Source organism: Lygodium microphyllum, chromosome 12, assembly GCF_053477565.2.
Source record: "Lygodium microphyllum isolate KBCC chromosome 12, Lygodium_microphyllum_v1.1.10, whole genome shotgun sequence".
NCBI classification, from domain to species: Eukaryota; Viridiplantae; Streptophyta; class Polypodiopsida; order Schizaeales; family Lygodiaceae; genus Lygodium; species Lygodium microphyllum.
The window spans coordinates 21,294,833-21,310,276 of NC_141146.1; the positions used below are offsets into that span (position 1 = coordinate 21,294,833).

General features: G+C 42.8%; 1 protein-coding gene across 1 annotated transcript in view; it reads right to left on the minus strand.

The window, feature by feature from the left end:
• Positions 1–10,608, minus strand: part of LOC148027528 (uncharacterized) — a 94,368-nt gene extending 83,760 nt beyond the window's left edge. The window contains exon 1 of the mRNA XM_087689259.1: positions 10,272–10,608. Coding sequence (XP_087545385.1) covers positions 10,272–10,396 — 125 coding nt within the window. The 5' untranslated portion in view covers positions 10,397–10,608. The remainder of the gene's footprint in view (positions 1–10,271) is intronic.
• Between the last annotated feature and the right edge of the window lie 4,836 nt (positions 10,609–15,444).

The window sequence follows — 15,444 nt, forward strand, 5'->3', positions numbered from 1 at the left end:
TTTCCCCTCTCCATATTGAAACGCCACAAAACCTTGGAGATATACTCTTGCTAAGATAGATAGAGTAATCCTTTTGACCTATCTCTGAGTATTCGCATGCCAAGAATGTGATTTGTATCACCAAGATCCTTCATGTCAAATTTGCCATAAAGACTTTGCTTCAGTGAGTCCAAGGCATGAGTATTCCTCCCAGCAATCAGTATGTCATCAACATACAAAACCAAGATAATCAAGCTGTCATCTACTATCTTCTTGGTGTACAAGCAATGATCCACTTGACTTCTATGAAAACCTTGAGACTACATAAATGTATCAAACTTATGATACCATTCTCTTGGTGCTTGTTTTAGTCCATACAAACTCCTTTTGAGTTTACAAATTATCTTCTCTTTCCCTTTTGCCACAAACCCTTCAAGGTGCTACATATATATGTCTTCATGCAGATCACAATGTAAGAATGCAGTCATTACATCCATCTGTATAAGCTTCATATCTTCAGCTGCAACCAAGCCCAAAATGGTTCTCAATGTAGTCATCTTGACTATAGGAGAGAAAATCTCATCAAAGTCAACTCCATGTTCCTATTTGTACCCCTTTGCAACCAATCTTACTTTGTACTTTGGCGAGGAACCAAAAGTGACCTTCATCTTGTAACCCATTTGCATGGAAGGGTTTTCTGCTCTTTAGGCAACTGCACCAAGTCCCAAGTGTCATTTTTCTCAAGAGATTCCATCTCTGACAACATGGCTTTATACCATTTTTTATTGTCCTATCTGTCCATTGCTTCCTTGAAGCAAGACAGCACCAAGAACGAATCTATCAAGTTGTCTAGTAGCCCTAGACGATCTCCTAACCCAATGATCATTGTTTACTGGCATTGGTTGAAAATCAGCTTGATAAGACACTTGAGTGTCTTCGCTCTAACAATGGTAGGGAATATGTGTCCAAGGCCTTTCAGGCATTTTGTGACAGCAAAGGAATAAAGAGGAAGCTCACTGCCCCTCATAATCCATCCCAAAATGGAGTTGCAGAGCATATGAATCGGACGATACAGGATAAGGCCCATACGATGCTGTCTCATGCTGCATTACCCCATGGTTTTTGGACAGAGACTGTTATGACAGCCGTACACTTGATTAATCGTTCACCAAACCAGTCTTTGGGAGGGGGGAGGAAGTTCCCCAAGAAGCGTGGTCGAGCAAGCCACATTCGTATGCACACTTGAAAGTATTTGGCTGCAAAGCATTTGTGCACATATGTAAGGAAGAACGCAACAAACTTAAGCCATAGTCCTGTAAATGTATTTTCCTAGGATATGGTAATGAAGGTGAAATGGGATATAGATTATGGGATCCCAAGAAAAGAAAAGTAATACGCAACAATGATGTTATCTTCCAAGAAGATTGCATCCATAAACAACTAGAAAAGACTGAGAAGGTCCATAGGATTATATCTATGAATAGGATAAACCCATACCTTCCATGTAGCATCATCAACAAAGGTGACAAAGTATTTCTTTTCCCCTAAAGATAACCCTGGCATCTAACATACATCGGAATGTACTAACTCTAGAGGAGAATATTTTAGCGAAAGAGACTTCTTATGAGACGTCTGTGAATGTTTACCATAAACACAATGACCACAATGCTCAAAATCAGCATAATGAAGACAAGGCGAATAACCCAAACGAGAAAGCACTTTCATTCCAGTTTAACTCATGTGTCCCAACCGGCCATACCACAAAGAAACACTTGGCTGCTCGGTCACGGCAACAACATGGTCACGCACACTAAATACATGGAGAGGATACAAGGTATTACTCTTACAGCCTCTGGCAATCACTCTAGATCCCTTACTGATCTTCCATTTCCCATCACCAAAGGTGGTATGAAATCCATCATCATTTAGCTACCCTGTGCTAATCAAGCTCTTCTTGAGCTAAGGTACATGCCGTACATGCTGAAGTGTGAAGGTAGAACCATGCTGAAACTGCAACTGCACACTGCCAATACGTGCAATGTCACATGCATAGTTGTCCCCAAGATGGATAACACCATGTTGACCCCCTATATAGTCAAAAAACCACTCACAATGAGAAGTGACATGAAAAGAAGCACTTGATTCTAGAATCTAAGTGTGCATGTCATCATCCGTAACTGCAAGTAAAGCATGTGTACTAAAGTGTGAAGAGACAAAGAGTATATCATTCCCACTGTCATTGTCATGAGTGACTACGTTCACCTCTTCAATTTTGATACTACTCTTCTTAGGCTGTCTCTCTTTCTTCTCTTCCTTACTATCATCTATATTCTTGTCCTTTCCTTTCTCTTTCTTCCATTTGTAGCAGTCACGTTTAAAGTGACCCTGCCACAATGATGGCATTCAACATCCTTACCACGTGATTTATTGCGTCCCTTGCTATCAGATTTGCCGTTCTACTGTGATCTGTCCCTAGTATGCAAAGCACTAGAAGACTTACTGAATGTATTGTTCTACCGATTCATTTCTTCCATGAGTAGAGCATTTTCTACATCAAGATACAAAAGTATTGCATTAGAATTACTCATAGCAGTCCTGAATGTATCCCAACTCACCGGCAGAGTGCAAAGCAAAAACGTAGCCTTAAATTCTTCATCAATCATGAACTTCAAGGCAACCAGCTACCTGAAAATAAAGTTAAACTCACTCAAGCGAGTAGACATTGCTGTACTCTCTTTCATACGCAAATCCATAAGCTTTTTCAGCTAGAAAATTTTGCTTGCGGCGCTCTTCTGGACATATAGTTCTTCCAATCGAGTCCAAATAACATAGGCAGAATCCAAACCTTCAATGTTAAACAGCAAGGCATCAGAAATCAATAGCTCGATGGTTGAGCGTGCAAGCTCATTTAGCTCATCCCAATCTTCATGTTCCATATCTACGAGCTTTGCCCCTTTGGTCTTAATCGGCCTTGCCTACTTCTTCTGCAACAGGATATTATAGCACTATTTTTGCCAGATTGCAAGGTTATGTGCTCCTTCAGGCTTCTTAACGTGCATGAGATGACTGCTGTCACTATTGCCAGCCATGATTTTCAGCCCAAATGTGACCAAAGATTCAGCAAAGGCAAGCCCAAACTATCACACAAGTGACCAAGGTACAAACAAGTACCAACCAACAATAAATAACCACGTAAAGTTAGAAATTTCAGATCTGCAAATAAATTTTCAGAAGCACAAAACCTTGTGCTACAGCACTCCACAACTGATTACAGCTGTTCCAAGGTCAAATACATCACATTACATGAGAAGTCCCAAATTTTAGCTGCAATTTCAGTTGTACATGCACCCACGAGCACAAAATTTGATACACGCACGGTCAAAAGCCCCAAAATGTTTGTGCTCAAAGCATCAACCATGCATCTGCATTGTCTCTGACATGCATAGAATAGGCCAATTTTGCCAAAATAGAGCAATTTCAACAAAACCCCCAAATTTTTCCAAGTGCTAGGTGTCCAAATTGCATGGAATTAGACCCGCATATACATAAAATGACCAAATGGCATACAAATTTCGCCCAAACAGCAAAAGCCCCAAATTGCACGGGGTCCAATGTGCATCAATGTCGAGAAATTGGGTAAATTTCAGCCCAATTCTTGCATGTACATGAAAAGCCCCAAATGTCAGACGCAAAATGTCACAAATTCCTACAATTTCTGAGACAAATATCACTGTTGTGTCTTGCTTGCATCAAAGCTAGACAAATTCCCAAATTTTTTCAGGTCCGGTGTGCACAAATTTCACTGAAATTGAAGAAATTTCATCAAAATGTGAGAAAACCCCAAAATTTCACGGGCAATTGTGCACTAATTTTGCAATTTCTGAGTCAGATTGTCCACTTCTGCATTAAAGTCCCCAAATCCAAGAAAAGCCCCAATTTTCTTAGGGAAAATTTGGCTTTGTGCCTTTACGTGTGAACACCCCATGAAGAAGGGAAAAAAAGATATTTCCAAAAAAAAAGGCGTTGACCTTTGCCCGTCGTCGCTTGGCCTCGCATGCCACATTCGTAGTGACTGATACTGGTCGTCGGTCCGTGTCAACCTTGCTGCCATCTCGTCCGCAACCTGAACCAAGTTGCATATCGCCTAGTTGGTCACGTGGTCCTGTTTCGTCCAATCGCAAGTCGCCTACAGTGTGTGGCTTGAGCCTGGTCGCCTCAAACACGTCTCCTGCAACCTACGACCTACCAACTATTGTTCCACATCTGGGATCTAAAGCTCCTGCTCACCTACGCCTCCTGCTCTCCGTCACTGGCTTAGGGAAGGGTGCACTGTCTGTGTGCTTTGATACCAGTGTGAAGTGAGCAGTGCGCAGTGGCGATGCAATGTCCAACGATGAAAATGTCAAGTAGAGAGCAAAACGTGAGCAAGAGTAGAGAGTGAGAGTCAGAGAGAGAGAGATACACGATGTTCTTGGGTACAATTCTTGTGTGTACCTCTTTAGGTTTTAGATAGATATATATGAAAGTACAAATGTGCTAAGGGTGTGTTCACACCCATGCACATATAAAAGACATGATGGCCCTTTACTCCCACCATCTATTAGAAATCTGATCACAGCCAGTGCAGTGGCAGCCAGTGTGCAGTCGGACTGCACAATCGGACAATCGGACTGCCACGTGGCAGTCCGACCAGTGCAGGCAGTCGGCTGCACTCGCTCGCAGATTACAGACCGGTGACGCGCGCAGATTCAGTCTCTGTTTGCAGATTTCAGACAGGAGACAGTGCAGACTGCAGCGGACTTCGAGGTGAACAGTAGGTTGCATCGTCGAGGTGGAGACACGCAGTCCAGCGCACTGCGCCCGTGTATATATCTGCATATCTTTGTATTCAGCACACTTTATACAGCAAATCTTCATCTTCCACTGTCTCTCTCTCTCCTCTCTCTGCGTTCTCTCTCTCTCAGTCCTACGCTTCCGCACCGCTGCACTCGGTATCAGAGCAGTGTTAGAGGGCTGACTGAGTGCAGAATCAACCTGAAGAGGAGTTTCTATCGCGACACAAATTTGTGTTTTTTGCGTTTGAGGGCAGACAGGAGGGCTGCGCCTTGGAACAAGGCTGAAGCAAGTGTGGTCGCGCAGGAAAGGAGTCCAGGTGGTGGATTTGCTGCTGTTTACTGCTGTTTGACGCGGAGGAAGTTTGAGTTTTCAGCCTACAAGTGCAGGTTTGCTTTTTCATCGCCTCCGGCGGGTGAAAAAGGTTCAGGACGCGGAAGAGCCTTAGCAGGCTGAGTTTTCCCAGTCAGAGGGGGTTGCTTTTGCGTTTGTGAAGGCATTACAGGTGAAGATGTCTACAAAGATTGACTTCGAGTTCCAGTCGATTATGGACCGGAAGGTGCCTGTCTTACCGGCTCTTCCTGCAGATCAAAAGCTCGACGGCGACAACTACCGCATTTGGCGCGTTATGATGTTGGCCATCCTTGAGTCCTATGATTTGGCGGAGCTGGTACAGGAGGAGATCGACCGGCCCTCGGAAAGAGATGAGTCCAAACTCTCTTCCAATGCTCGTGCGGAGTTGGCCAAGGCTCAGTCTCATTGGGACAAACTAAATGCCAGGATTCGTTCCTTTCTTTTTCTATCATGTACTACAGCCGTGATCGCTCACATCGAGCACCTGACGGTGGCTCGGGAGATATGGCTGGAGCTTGATTAGATGTACAATCGGATGACCCTTATGAAGCGGGTTTCTTTGGAGGTACAGATCGGAGGGCGTCACGTGGACAGCTTGTTCGAGGGTTGCCGGATATAGTGGTAAGCCAGCAGCCATGTGTCTCTTGCATTTGGGGGAAGCAGCATAGGGATGCCATTCCCCACACAGCTTCGCGGCGGTCTACTTCACCGATGGAGCTTGTATCTACGGATCTATGTGGCCCTATGAGGAATGAGTCCTTGCATGGGAGCTCGTACTTCATGCTGATCGTAGATGACTACAGCAGGATGACATGGGCCTATTTTTTGGCATTAAAGTCAAAAGCTTTCTCACACTTCAAGGATTGGCTTCTCTTTGAGGAGAACCGATCGGGCCGGAAGTTGAAGACCTTGCGATCCGACAAGGGCGGTGAATTTGTTTCTAATGAGTTTGCTCGGTTTTGTGCAGATAAAGGAATTCACCAGGAGTTTGCCAATACCAACACTCCTCAAGAAAATGGCATTCTTGAACAGAAGAACCGCAGTGTGATCGAGATGGCGCGCACCATGATGGAGCACCGACAGACCCCTCAGGTTCTGTGGGCCGAGGCTGTGGCTACTGCAGTCCACATCCTTAATCAATCCCCTACTTCGGCCGTGGAAGGGATGACCCCGTTTGAGGCTTACTTTGGGACGAAGCCAGATGTTTCTTACTTTAGGGTCTTTGGGTGTGATGCCTATGTTCACATTCCCAAGGCTCACAGTGATAAATTTGAAGCAGCTTCTCGAAGACAGGTATTTGTTGGCTACAGTTCCCAGTCCCAAGGCTATCGATTATATGATCCCGTCAAGCGGGATGTGTACACTAGCCGTGATGTGCGGTTTGTGGAGGTTCCGGCCATATCAACGGGTGAGGAGCATCCCGTTCTTGGAGATCCGCGGGAGAGTTGGGCTCCTTCTACAGTTCCACTGGAGCCCGTGCCTTTTGATTATGATTCTGTTTCTAACACAGAGTCTACCGTTCCACCGGTCACCCCTGAGGAGTTACCACTGGTGGATATTCCAGAGTCTTCTGCTGATGGAGAGCGACGAGGGGAGGTTCGGCCTCCTCGCTGGGCCCGTGACACACTCCGTGATTCAGGGATCGAGGGGGTTCCTGAGGAGTGGGGACCGCAGGATGATCCGCGGCGGTCACGGCGGCACCCAGGCACATTCTACGGAGCTTGTTTGCTCTAGCTATTGTTTGATGACCCGTGTAATGCAGGATCAAGAGCCCACCTCCGTGAAGGAGGCTTTACAGTCCGCACCATGGAAGAAAGCTATGGAAGCCGAGTTGGAGTCTATTGAGAGGAATGGCACTTGGTCACTCGTGCCCCGCCCCTCGAATAAGAAGGTGATTGGCATCAAGTGGGTCTTCAAGACCAAATACCTTAGCGATGGTTCTTTGGATAAGCACAAGGCTCGCCTTGTTGCTAAAGGTTTTGCACAGCGCCTAGGGATTGATTGTCATGATACTTTTGCCCCCACAGCTCGTATGGCGACCATTAGAGCTGTTCTTGCCTTGGCTGGCCATAGGAGATGGCCTGTTTACCAGTTGGATGTGAAGTCGGCCTTCCTCAATGGTGATTTGTAGGAGGAGATCTATGTTGAGCAGCCTTCTGGCTTTGGATCTTCAGATGGGAAAGTCTACAGGTTGAAGAAGGCCTTGTATGGCCTCAAGCAGGCTCCGCGTGCATGGAACGAGAAGATTGATTCATTCCTCCAGTCTCAGTTGGGCTATCGGCATTCCAAGGCCGATCCGCAGCTTTATGTTCACACTTGGTTGTGTGCTTTTTGTATTATATGTTGATGATTTGATTGTCACAGGTGATGATGCACAGCAGGTCCAAGAGATGAAGTCAGCTTTACATCGGACGTTCGAGATGACGGACTTGGGTCTACTCCATTTCTTTTTGGGCCATGAGATTTATCAATCTAAGAGGGGGATCTTCATCTCTCAACAGAGATATGTACAGGAGCTCTTGGTGTCTTTTGAGATGGAGGATTGTCGGGCCCTTTCTACTCCTATGGATCCGAACTAGAAGGCCACTTCCCATTCAGCTTCTCCTATGGCGGATGCTTCCTGCTATCGTCAGTTGATTGGGTCCTTGATTTGGCTTCTCAACACTAGGGTTGATCTTTGTTTTGCTGTTGGGCTCTTGGCAGGGTTCATGAGTGAACCTAAGACGATGCATTGGCAGGCTACTCAGAGGATACTTCGGTATTTGAGGGGGACGTCTGATTTAGGGATTCATTATCCCGCAGGGACAGATGGTTCAGATCTTGTACTTGCAAGTTGGAGCGACTCGGATTGGGCCGGTGATGTGAACCACAGGCGGTCTATTACAGGTTACTGTTTTACCTTGGGTGCAGGTGTTATCTCATGGAGTAGCGAGAAGCAGCCCACGGTAGCCCTTTCGTCTACTACTGAGGCGGAGTATCGGGCCGCGTCTTCCACCACATGTGAGGCTATGTGGCTTCGGAGATTATTGGAGGAGCTTGGGTATCCCCAGACTCGTCCTACTTTGCTGCAATGTGACAATGAGAGTTGCATTGCCTTGGCATGGAATCCTGTTTTTCATGCCCGGACGAAGCACATAGAGCTCCAGTACCACTTCATCCGAGAAAAGCTTCTGGATGAGACTATCACTGTGGAGTACTGCAAGACGGAGGACAATCTTGCGGACTTGTTTACGAAGGCACTTCCCCAGGCTCTACTTCGGCGACATTCCAGATCCCTCAGGCTTCTGCCCTGCCCAGGCTCTGGGAGGGGGTGTTAGAGATCTGATCACAGCCAGTGCAGTGGCAGCCAGTGTGCAGTCGGACAGGCAGTTGGACTGCACAGTCGGACTGCCACGTGGCAGTCCGACCAGTGCAGGCAGTCGGCTGCATTTAATGCAACCGACAGGATATTTTATGCGCCCTGTTTTGTCCAAATTCTGGCTATAAATAGCCGACATCTCCAGCAGTCTCCTACACTTCTCTACTCGCAGATTACAAATCGGTGACGCGCAGATTCAGTCTCTGTTCGCAGATTTCAGACAGGAGACAGTGCAGACTGCAGCGGACTTCGAGGTGAACAGTAGGTTGCATCGTCAAGGTGGAGACACGCAGTCCAGCTCACTGCGCCCGTGTATATATCTGCATATCTTTGTATTCAGCACACTTTATACAGCAGATCTTCATCTTCCACTGTCTCTTTCTCTCTCTTCTCTCTCTGCGTTCTCTCTCTCTCAGTCCTACGCTTCCGCACCGCTCCACTCTGACAATATCCTACTTGCTACAAGAGTTTAAGAAAATTCAAGGAAAGTGACAGTAATGAAGCAATAAATGATCGAGAAGGAAGAACGCATTAAAACATAGCAAAAATTGAAAAAAAAAAACAACAGAAACCAAAGGAAGAGCCCATAAGAAAGTCATTACAAGCTGAACTAACCAACCAAATACAAAAAGTGAATTCATCTAATTCAACACATTTTGTGAAGAGGTTATATCAGTATTCAAAAGCAATGAGAGAATTGAAAGCAATAAGAGAGAGATAAGCATCAGTGGTCTCCTCTTGGGATGGGATAGAAAGAATCTTGCTCCAGAGTTCAAGATATCATCCTAGAAATAAATTCTACAAGCAAAGTTATGCAAGATTGTCCCTTTCATAGATTTGGTAGAGCCAATCAACATTATCCCAAAAGATACACAAGCAAAGGTCGGCAACATTATCCCAAAGAAGACACTAAGTCCCTACAAGGGACAAAAGTGTGGATAGATAAACTATCTAATTTGTCCTATAGGTCAACTTTAACCTCCCAAGGACCTTAATAAGCGCTCTCTCTCTCTCTCTCTCTCTCTCTCTCTCTCTCTCTCTCTCTCTCTCTCTCTCTCTCTCTCTCTCTCTCTCTCTCTCTCTCTCTACACACACACATACACAGAGCTAGATTTCATAGTGCAAGCATCTACATTGTGCAATGTTGCATATAGAGACTCATATAGAGACTTACTACTTGGAATACAAATAAATGCTACCAATGCAATGATGGTAGGTACAACAAAGAGGGCTTTGTCTATTGACTTGCAAAGGGCCTTAGTTTCTACAAGACAATGTGGTCGTTTTAGGAAATAGTGTCATAACCTATGATGGTTGGTCCCCGGTCCCCCTGTGGAGAGAGGGTTGTAACCCCTTGTGGTTACACATCACACATATACATGATTAACTGTATTTTTTACTTGATTTTACAGCATGCACAATACAGATTGCACGCATAAGTGCAATCATGTTTTCTGCTTTATTTTTATTGCAACATGATTGCAGGTATAAGGGAATATGTACTATTGCATACTTGATATATATCGCATACATGGATATGTGCCTTAGAGATGTGAGGGAACAACAGGCTAAGCCAAAAGCCCAATATGGAAGCTGTAACAAGTGCATATATTTATTTATTTATTTATGTATTTATTTTTTATTTTTTGCATACTTGATTTTTATTGCACACGTGCATATGGGCCTGGGATCTAAGGAAACCGCACGCTAAGCCAAATATCCAATGCGGAAACTGTAGAAGCCTTACCAGTCCCAGACGCCGACTTGGTCCTCGAAGATGGATTGACAAGGGGTGCAGCAAAGGACGAGCAGGAGCAGCGATAGGAGGAAAGATAGCGGAATCGGGGAGAAGCTCGTCTTCCTCGCCGCCATAGCCGTAGCCTACTGGACTTCTTAAACGGACGGCATAAAGTCAGCCTCTGCTTTAATGGAAACCGCCTGTCCTGCTTGATCAGTGCTGTTGGCGAATGAGGCCTCCGAGGCTTCTACCCCGACAGTCCTGCGAGAGAAGCGTACGATCCAGCCGAGCTAAGCTTCTCTCACTTCTCCTTAGGTCTCGATCGGCATTCCTTTTAATGTTTCGGCCGAACTCGCGCGCACTTTTCTTTTCTTTTTCTTCTTTTTGGCTTCATACAATCTGCAATTAAGTCTAAGGCCCGCTTCACACGATGTCGAGTGCTTGGAGTCGAAGTTGGAGATGGAGTTGGAATTGGAGTCCAAGTCGGAGTCGGTATCAAAGCCGACATCGCAGGCAACATGCAAATCATAAGCGTGAGTGAGCCTTTCGCAATGATGATTTTTCGCCTGAGGGTGGCTGTAGTGTTTGATTGTTGTATGAGTTGAAGAATTTTCTCTAAGGAGATTACTTCAAAAATTGGAGACTTTTAGTCGCATGTTTGCTAGGCTCTCCCATGTTAACAATAGGATGTTGTTGAGGCTATTGTTTCTATCTCTTAATAAGCTGAGAATAGTACATGTAGCTACTAAATTTGATTTGAATTTTCTAAATTTTTCTTTTATAATCGTGCTTTTTCTTATTATTTGAACATTCTGGAGTACTTACAAGACTTTTGATAAGCTTGTGCTTATCATTTGTTTCATAACCATGCATTCTCCAAGCTATCTAAGTGGATTGCATCATTTGTATTGCCAAATGTAGATGATAAGTCTGTTCTCTAAAGGCATGTGTTGAAAACCTTGAAAAAGAGGTTGATAACTTCAATTTGCCATTGAGCCAAACGAGTGGCTTAATACTTAGGACATGAATATTCTTGTTGTTGACTCTTCTAGAGCCCAAAAAGGGAACCATTATGTGGATTCTTTAGTTCTAGTCTTTAGAGCTATTACTGAATCACTAGATGGAAGGTTTAATCACTACATAAGTTTCGTTTGAGAACTTTATGAAAATATGCTACCATTTTCAAAGTTTAAGGAGGCAAATGGTTAAGGTTGGAAACAATGGGGGTTTTTTTTTGGGGGGAGAGAGAGAGAGAAAGAGAGAGATGCCCAAGTTGCCCTTAGTGAATATGATTTTATGATCCTTGTGTTGCATATTCTACATACAAACAAAATACTATTGGATTGAAGGCCATAATCCAAAATTTAAACCATCAAAAGACTCTCATTGTTTATGGCAATCAAGAATCTATAATAGAGAGCCAATACTATTCTCATTTACATCGATATGATTGCTCGAATCTTGCTTATTTCTAAGTTTTAGGAAGGTCATTACTATGAAACAATGGTGCCTTTAAAATAGTTGACAACAAACAATAGATTTCTCTCTTGTTTAATTTTCCTACACTAGATCTATCGAAACCAATTCTCTCTTGTTGAATTTTCCTACATTGGATCTATCCAAATCAAAATCTTCGATCATGCTCTTTCCATCATAAGATGGCAAATTTGGAATCTATCCTACAAAAGTAGGGTTGCATAAAAGGTTCAAACAAATTATTGGAGAATTGTTAAGATATATTCTTGAAAATCTATTGGTTGCATACCTCGCAAGGATGCAACAATAACCTAATGGACCATTTTTTATTAAATCACAACTCATTTCTCATGATACTCAAACAAATTTGAGGCATCGCAATTGTTCTCCATCATTATGATTTGTGATTACGTGATCTAATTTTGGTTATTGTTCATATGTAGGAAAAGTCACGAGAACATCTACACTATCCAAGGATTCACTAAAAGATGTGTGGGGCCTTAGGTCTTATATTCTAACAAGTGTTATGGGCTCATTAGAACATGCAACATTGCCAAGTTTAAGCATAAAGCCATTTTCTTCTCTTTGTTTGGTTAACCCATCATTAAACTTTTGATAACTAATATATTTTCACCACATGGTACCAATGATAACTATCTCACCTATCTATTAGAAAAAAAAGTAAGTTCAAAGATTAGCAATAAGCTAGGATTTGAATATGTCATATAGGAATGAAATTTACATCAAGAAAGAATAAGAATAGAACATTCTAGACCTCAAAGAAATAGGTGGAAAAGTAGACTTCAAGTCAAGGAGTTGTCAATGATGATTAGAATATGTTAGGCACCTATTCCTATGCCACCTTCTATTTACTCCATGCACCGTGACTGCACACCTATATACTACAAGTAGCGGGTCCTATTACTGTCAGTTTATTCTTTATTATTTCAATGACCATTGAATAAGGGAAAGCCAATCACACATTTTGACTACTGCAGTTCCCACGTATGATGTCGCTCTTGCTCAATCTTCCATAGCTCTTGCTTTGCTCTTGCTTCCGCTTCTGTGCTTCCACTCGAGCTCTACCTTTCAACTGGTATCAGAGTGGGCATTCGAGGAGCTTCGTCATCCTTTGCTTCAGCCTAGATTCAAAGGTTTAACTCAAGGTTTCATGGTAGCCATTGTTTCTTCCTCACGAGGTATGCATTGAGTCTTTCCTTCTCCTAGCTTGTTCTAGCTTACTCCTAGCTTGTCAGTGAGCTTCCCAAGGCTTAGCCAAGCCTTGTTGAGTGCTTATTAATCTAAGAAGTAGCCATTCTATCCTTTTTGAGTGGATACATAGTATATTGCAGAAGTCATAGACAATTATGGCAACATGATAATACTCTCATATTTTCATTATAACTTTTGATTACAATATTAGATCTAGGTGTTCTACAACTAGAAATGAAAAGCATAATGAGAACTATGGATTTGAGCATTCATAGAGCCGATCATGTGTAGTTTTTATTTCTCTGTTTCACACAACACATAACAAGTCTAGTTTGGACAGCAAACAATGAGCTCCATTATGCATGTTTAATACCTCGATGACGCTATTTTGGTGGCCAAACATTATGATTATGCTTTGGAATGCTACTTGGATTGTTTAGAGCTTGATTAGCTCAATTTTAAACAATTCCATTGCTATAATAACAATCTCGATAGCAAGTTATTAATAGTAACTTTATACATATTGAGGCTTGATGTTATTTGGTAATGCCACTTACATGCATTGATATCTAGCATTGATACTTGGACTTAGATATGATTATGGATGGCTTTACCACTCATATTTGAGCTACATTGGATGCTTTGGAGCTTTGCCTTTATGCATTAGTTGCTTTAGTCATTGAGATTACACGTTTAAAGATTTACTTAGGTTTCATGCTCTTGAATGTATCTTGGATTCCAAATGGTCCTTTACTTTAGGTCTTGAGCTTATATTGCTCATTTGGCATTTAGATTTGCTTTAGTGGGAGCTACTCGCTCTATTGGCATTAGAGCTTTGGATTCTTTATGTAGTTGAGCTTGGTTCATTAAGACATTGGGATCCTTGATTCATGAATTCCATATGCTTTGGACACCGACACTCGCCTCCATCAGTAATTTGTCAAGGATGCATATGCTTATGGGATATATGGTTGACTTTGCAGGGCGTTGAGTTCAAGAACAAACTCCCTTGCTTATTCTTGCTTATGACACTTCTCGAGTCGTGGGACACTTTTCGTACTACCATGTGTGCTAATATGCCTAAGGATGATTTGAAACTCCAAGATATCGAGGGTGTCTTACTCACAAAGGAGATAAATAGAAAGAATGTGGATATATCCCGTACTTCTCGTACATTTATTGTTAAGGACAAACATAATGATAAGAGTGGTAATGACTCTTATGGTAGAGACTCACAAAGGTCTCACTCCTAGACGATCTCGCAATAAGTCTTATGGTCGTAAGGCCTCTCTTACATGTCTTTATTGTGGGAAGCATGGTCATATTTGGCCACAATGCCATAAGATGCATGATGATAAGTACAAATAGAAAGGCAAGGATAAAGTCCAATATAAATTTGATGATCACAGCATTGTTCCTAGTAAGTCCAATGTGAAATTTGAGGAGATAAATACTTTGGAGCATGAGTCAGATGATAATTGCATCTTGGCAGCTTCTTCTCTTGATGCTAGTCAATTGGCTGATGCATAATCCGTTTTTTCTTAGTGTTGGATGCTTGATTTAGGAGCCTCTTTCCATGTTACCTCGCATAGGGATTGGTTTAATTCTTATTACAGCATGATAAGTTCTATGAGGCTAGGAGTATGACTTGGCATTGGTTATTATTGGCATTGGCAATCTAGAATGTAAATTGCTTCAAGCAACACTTTTGTTTTGCATGCTGTATGCTATGTTTCAATTTTGATCCCAAAAACATGCCAGAGACAGTTGGATGATGTAGGATATCATGTATCTTTTGGTGATTCCATGTGGAAGATTACACATGGAAATCTTATATTGCTTGAGGTGCCAAGGTTGCCAGCCTCTATCCCTTGCTTGTATTTGGGTCTATTAACCATGTTTTAGCTATGGCTAACATACCACATGTATCTTTATGGCATTGTTGAAGTAAGCTCCACCCCTTGATGACTATAAATGTTTTGATTCATGTGATCATTGTCTTTATGGAAGGCAAACACATAGTTCTCATAAGAAGTCTAGCATTATGTGCATGGGTGAGCTTGTGGCTCTTGTTCATTCTAATGTATGTTATCCCATACTCTATCAATCACTAGATGGCGCAAAGTATTGCATAACGTCCAAGCATGTCCCACGAAGAAGAAATTGAATATAGTAGCTACCTTTCAATATTGTCTTGTTCTTGTTGGCTTGAGAACTAGTTTGGGTATAGCCTAAAATACCTAAGGTCTGACAATGGGGATGAATATGTGTTTAAGGCATTTGAGCAGTTTTGCAAAATGAGAGGGGTATTAAGCATCACTTGACCACCCCCTACATTCCACCCCAAAATGGTGTCATAGAGCACACGAAGAAGATCATTCAAGAGAGAGTCCAAAGAATGCTTAGCTAGGCTGGCCTATTGTAGCAGTTTTGGATTGAAGCAGTTACTGATGTCATACACTTGATAAACAAATCCATGTGCACTGCTATTAGC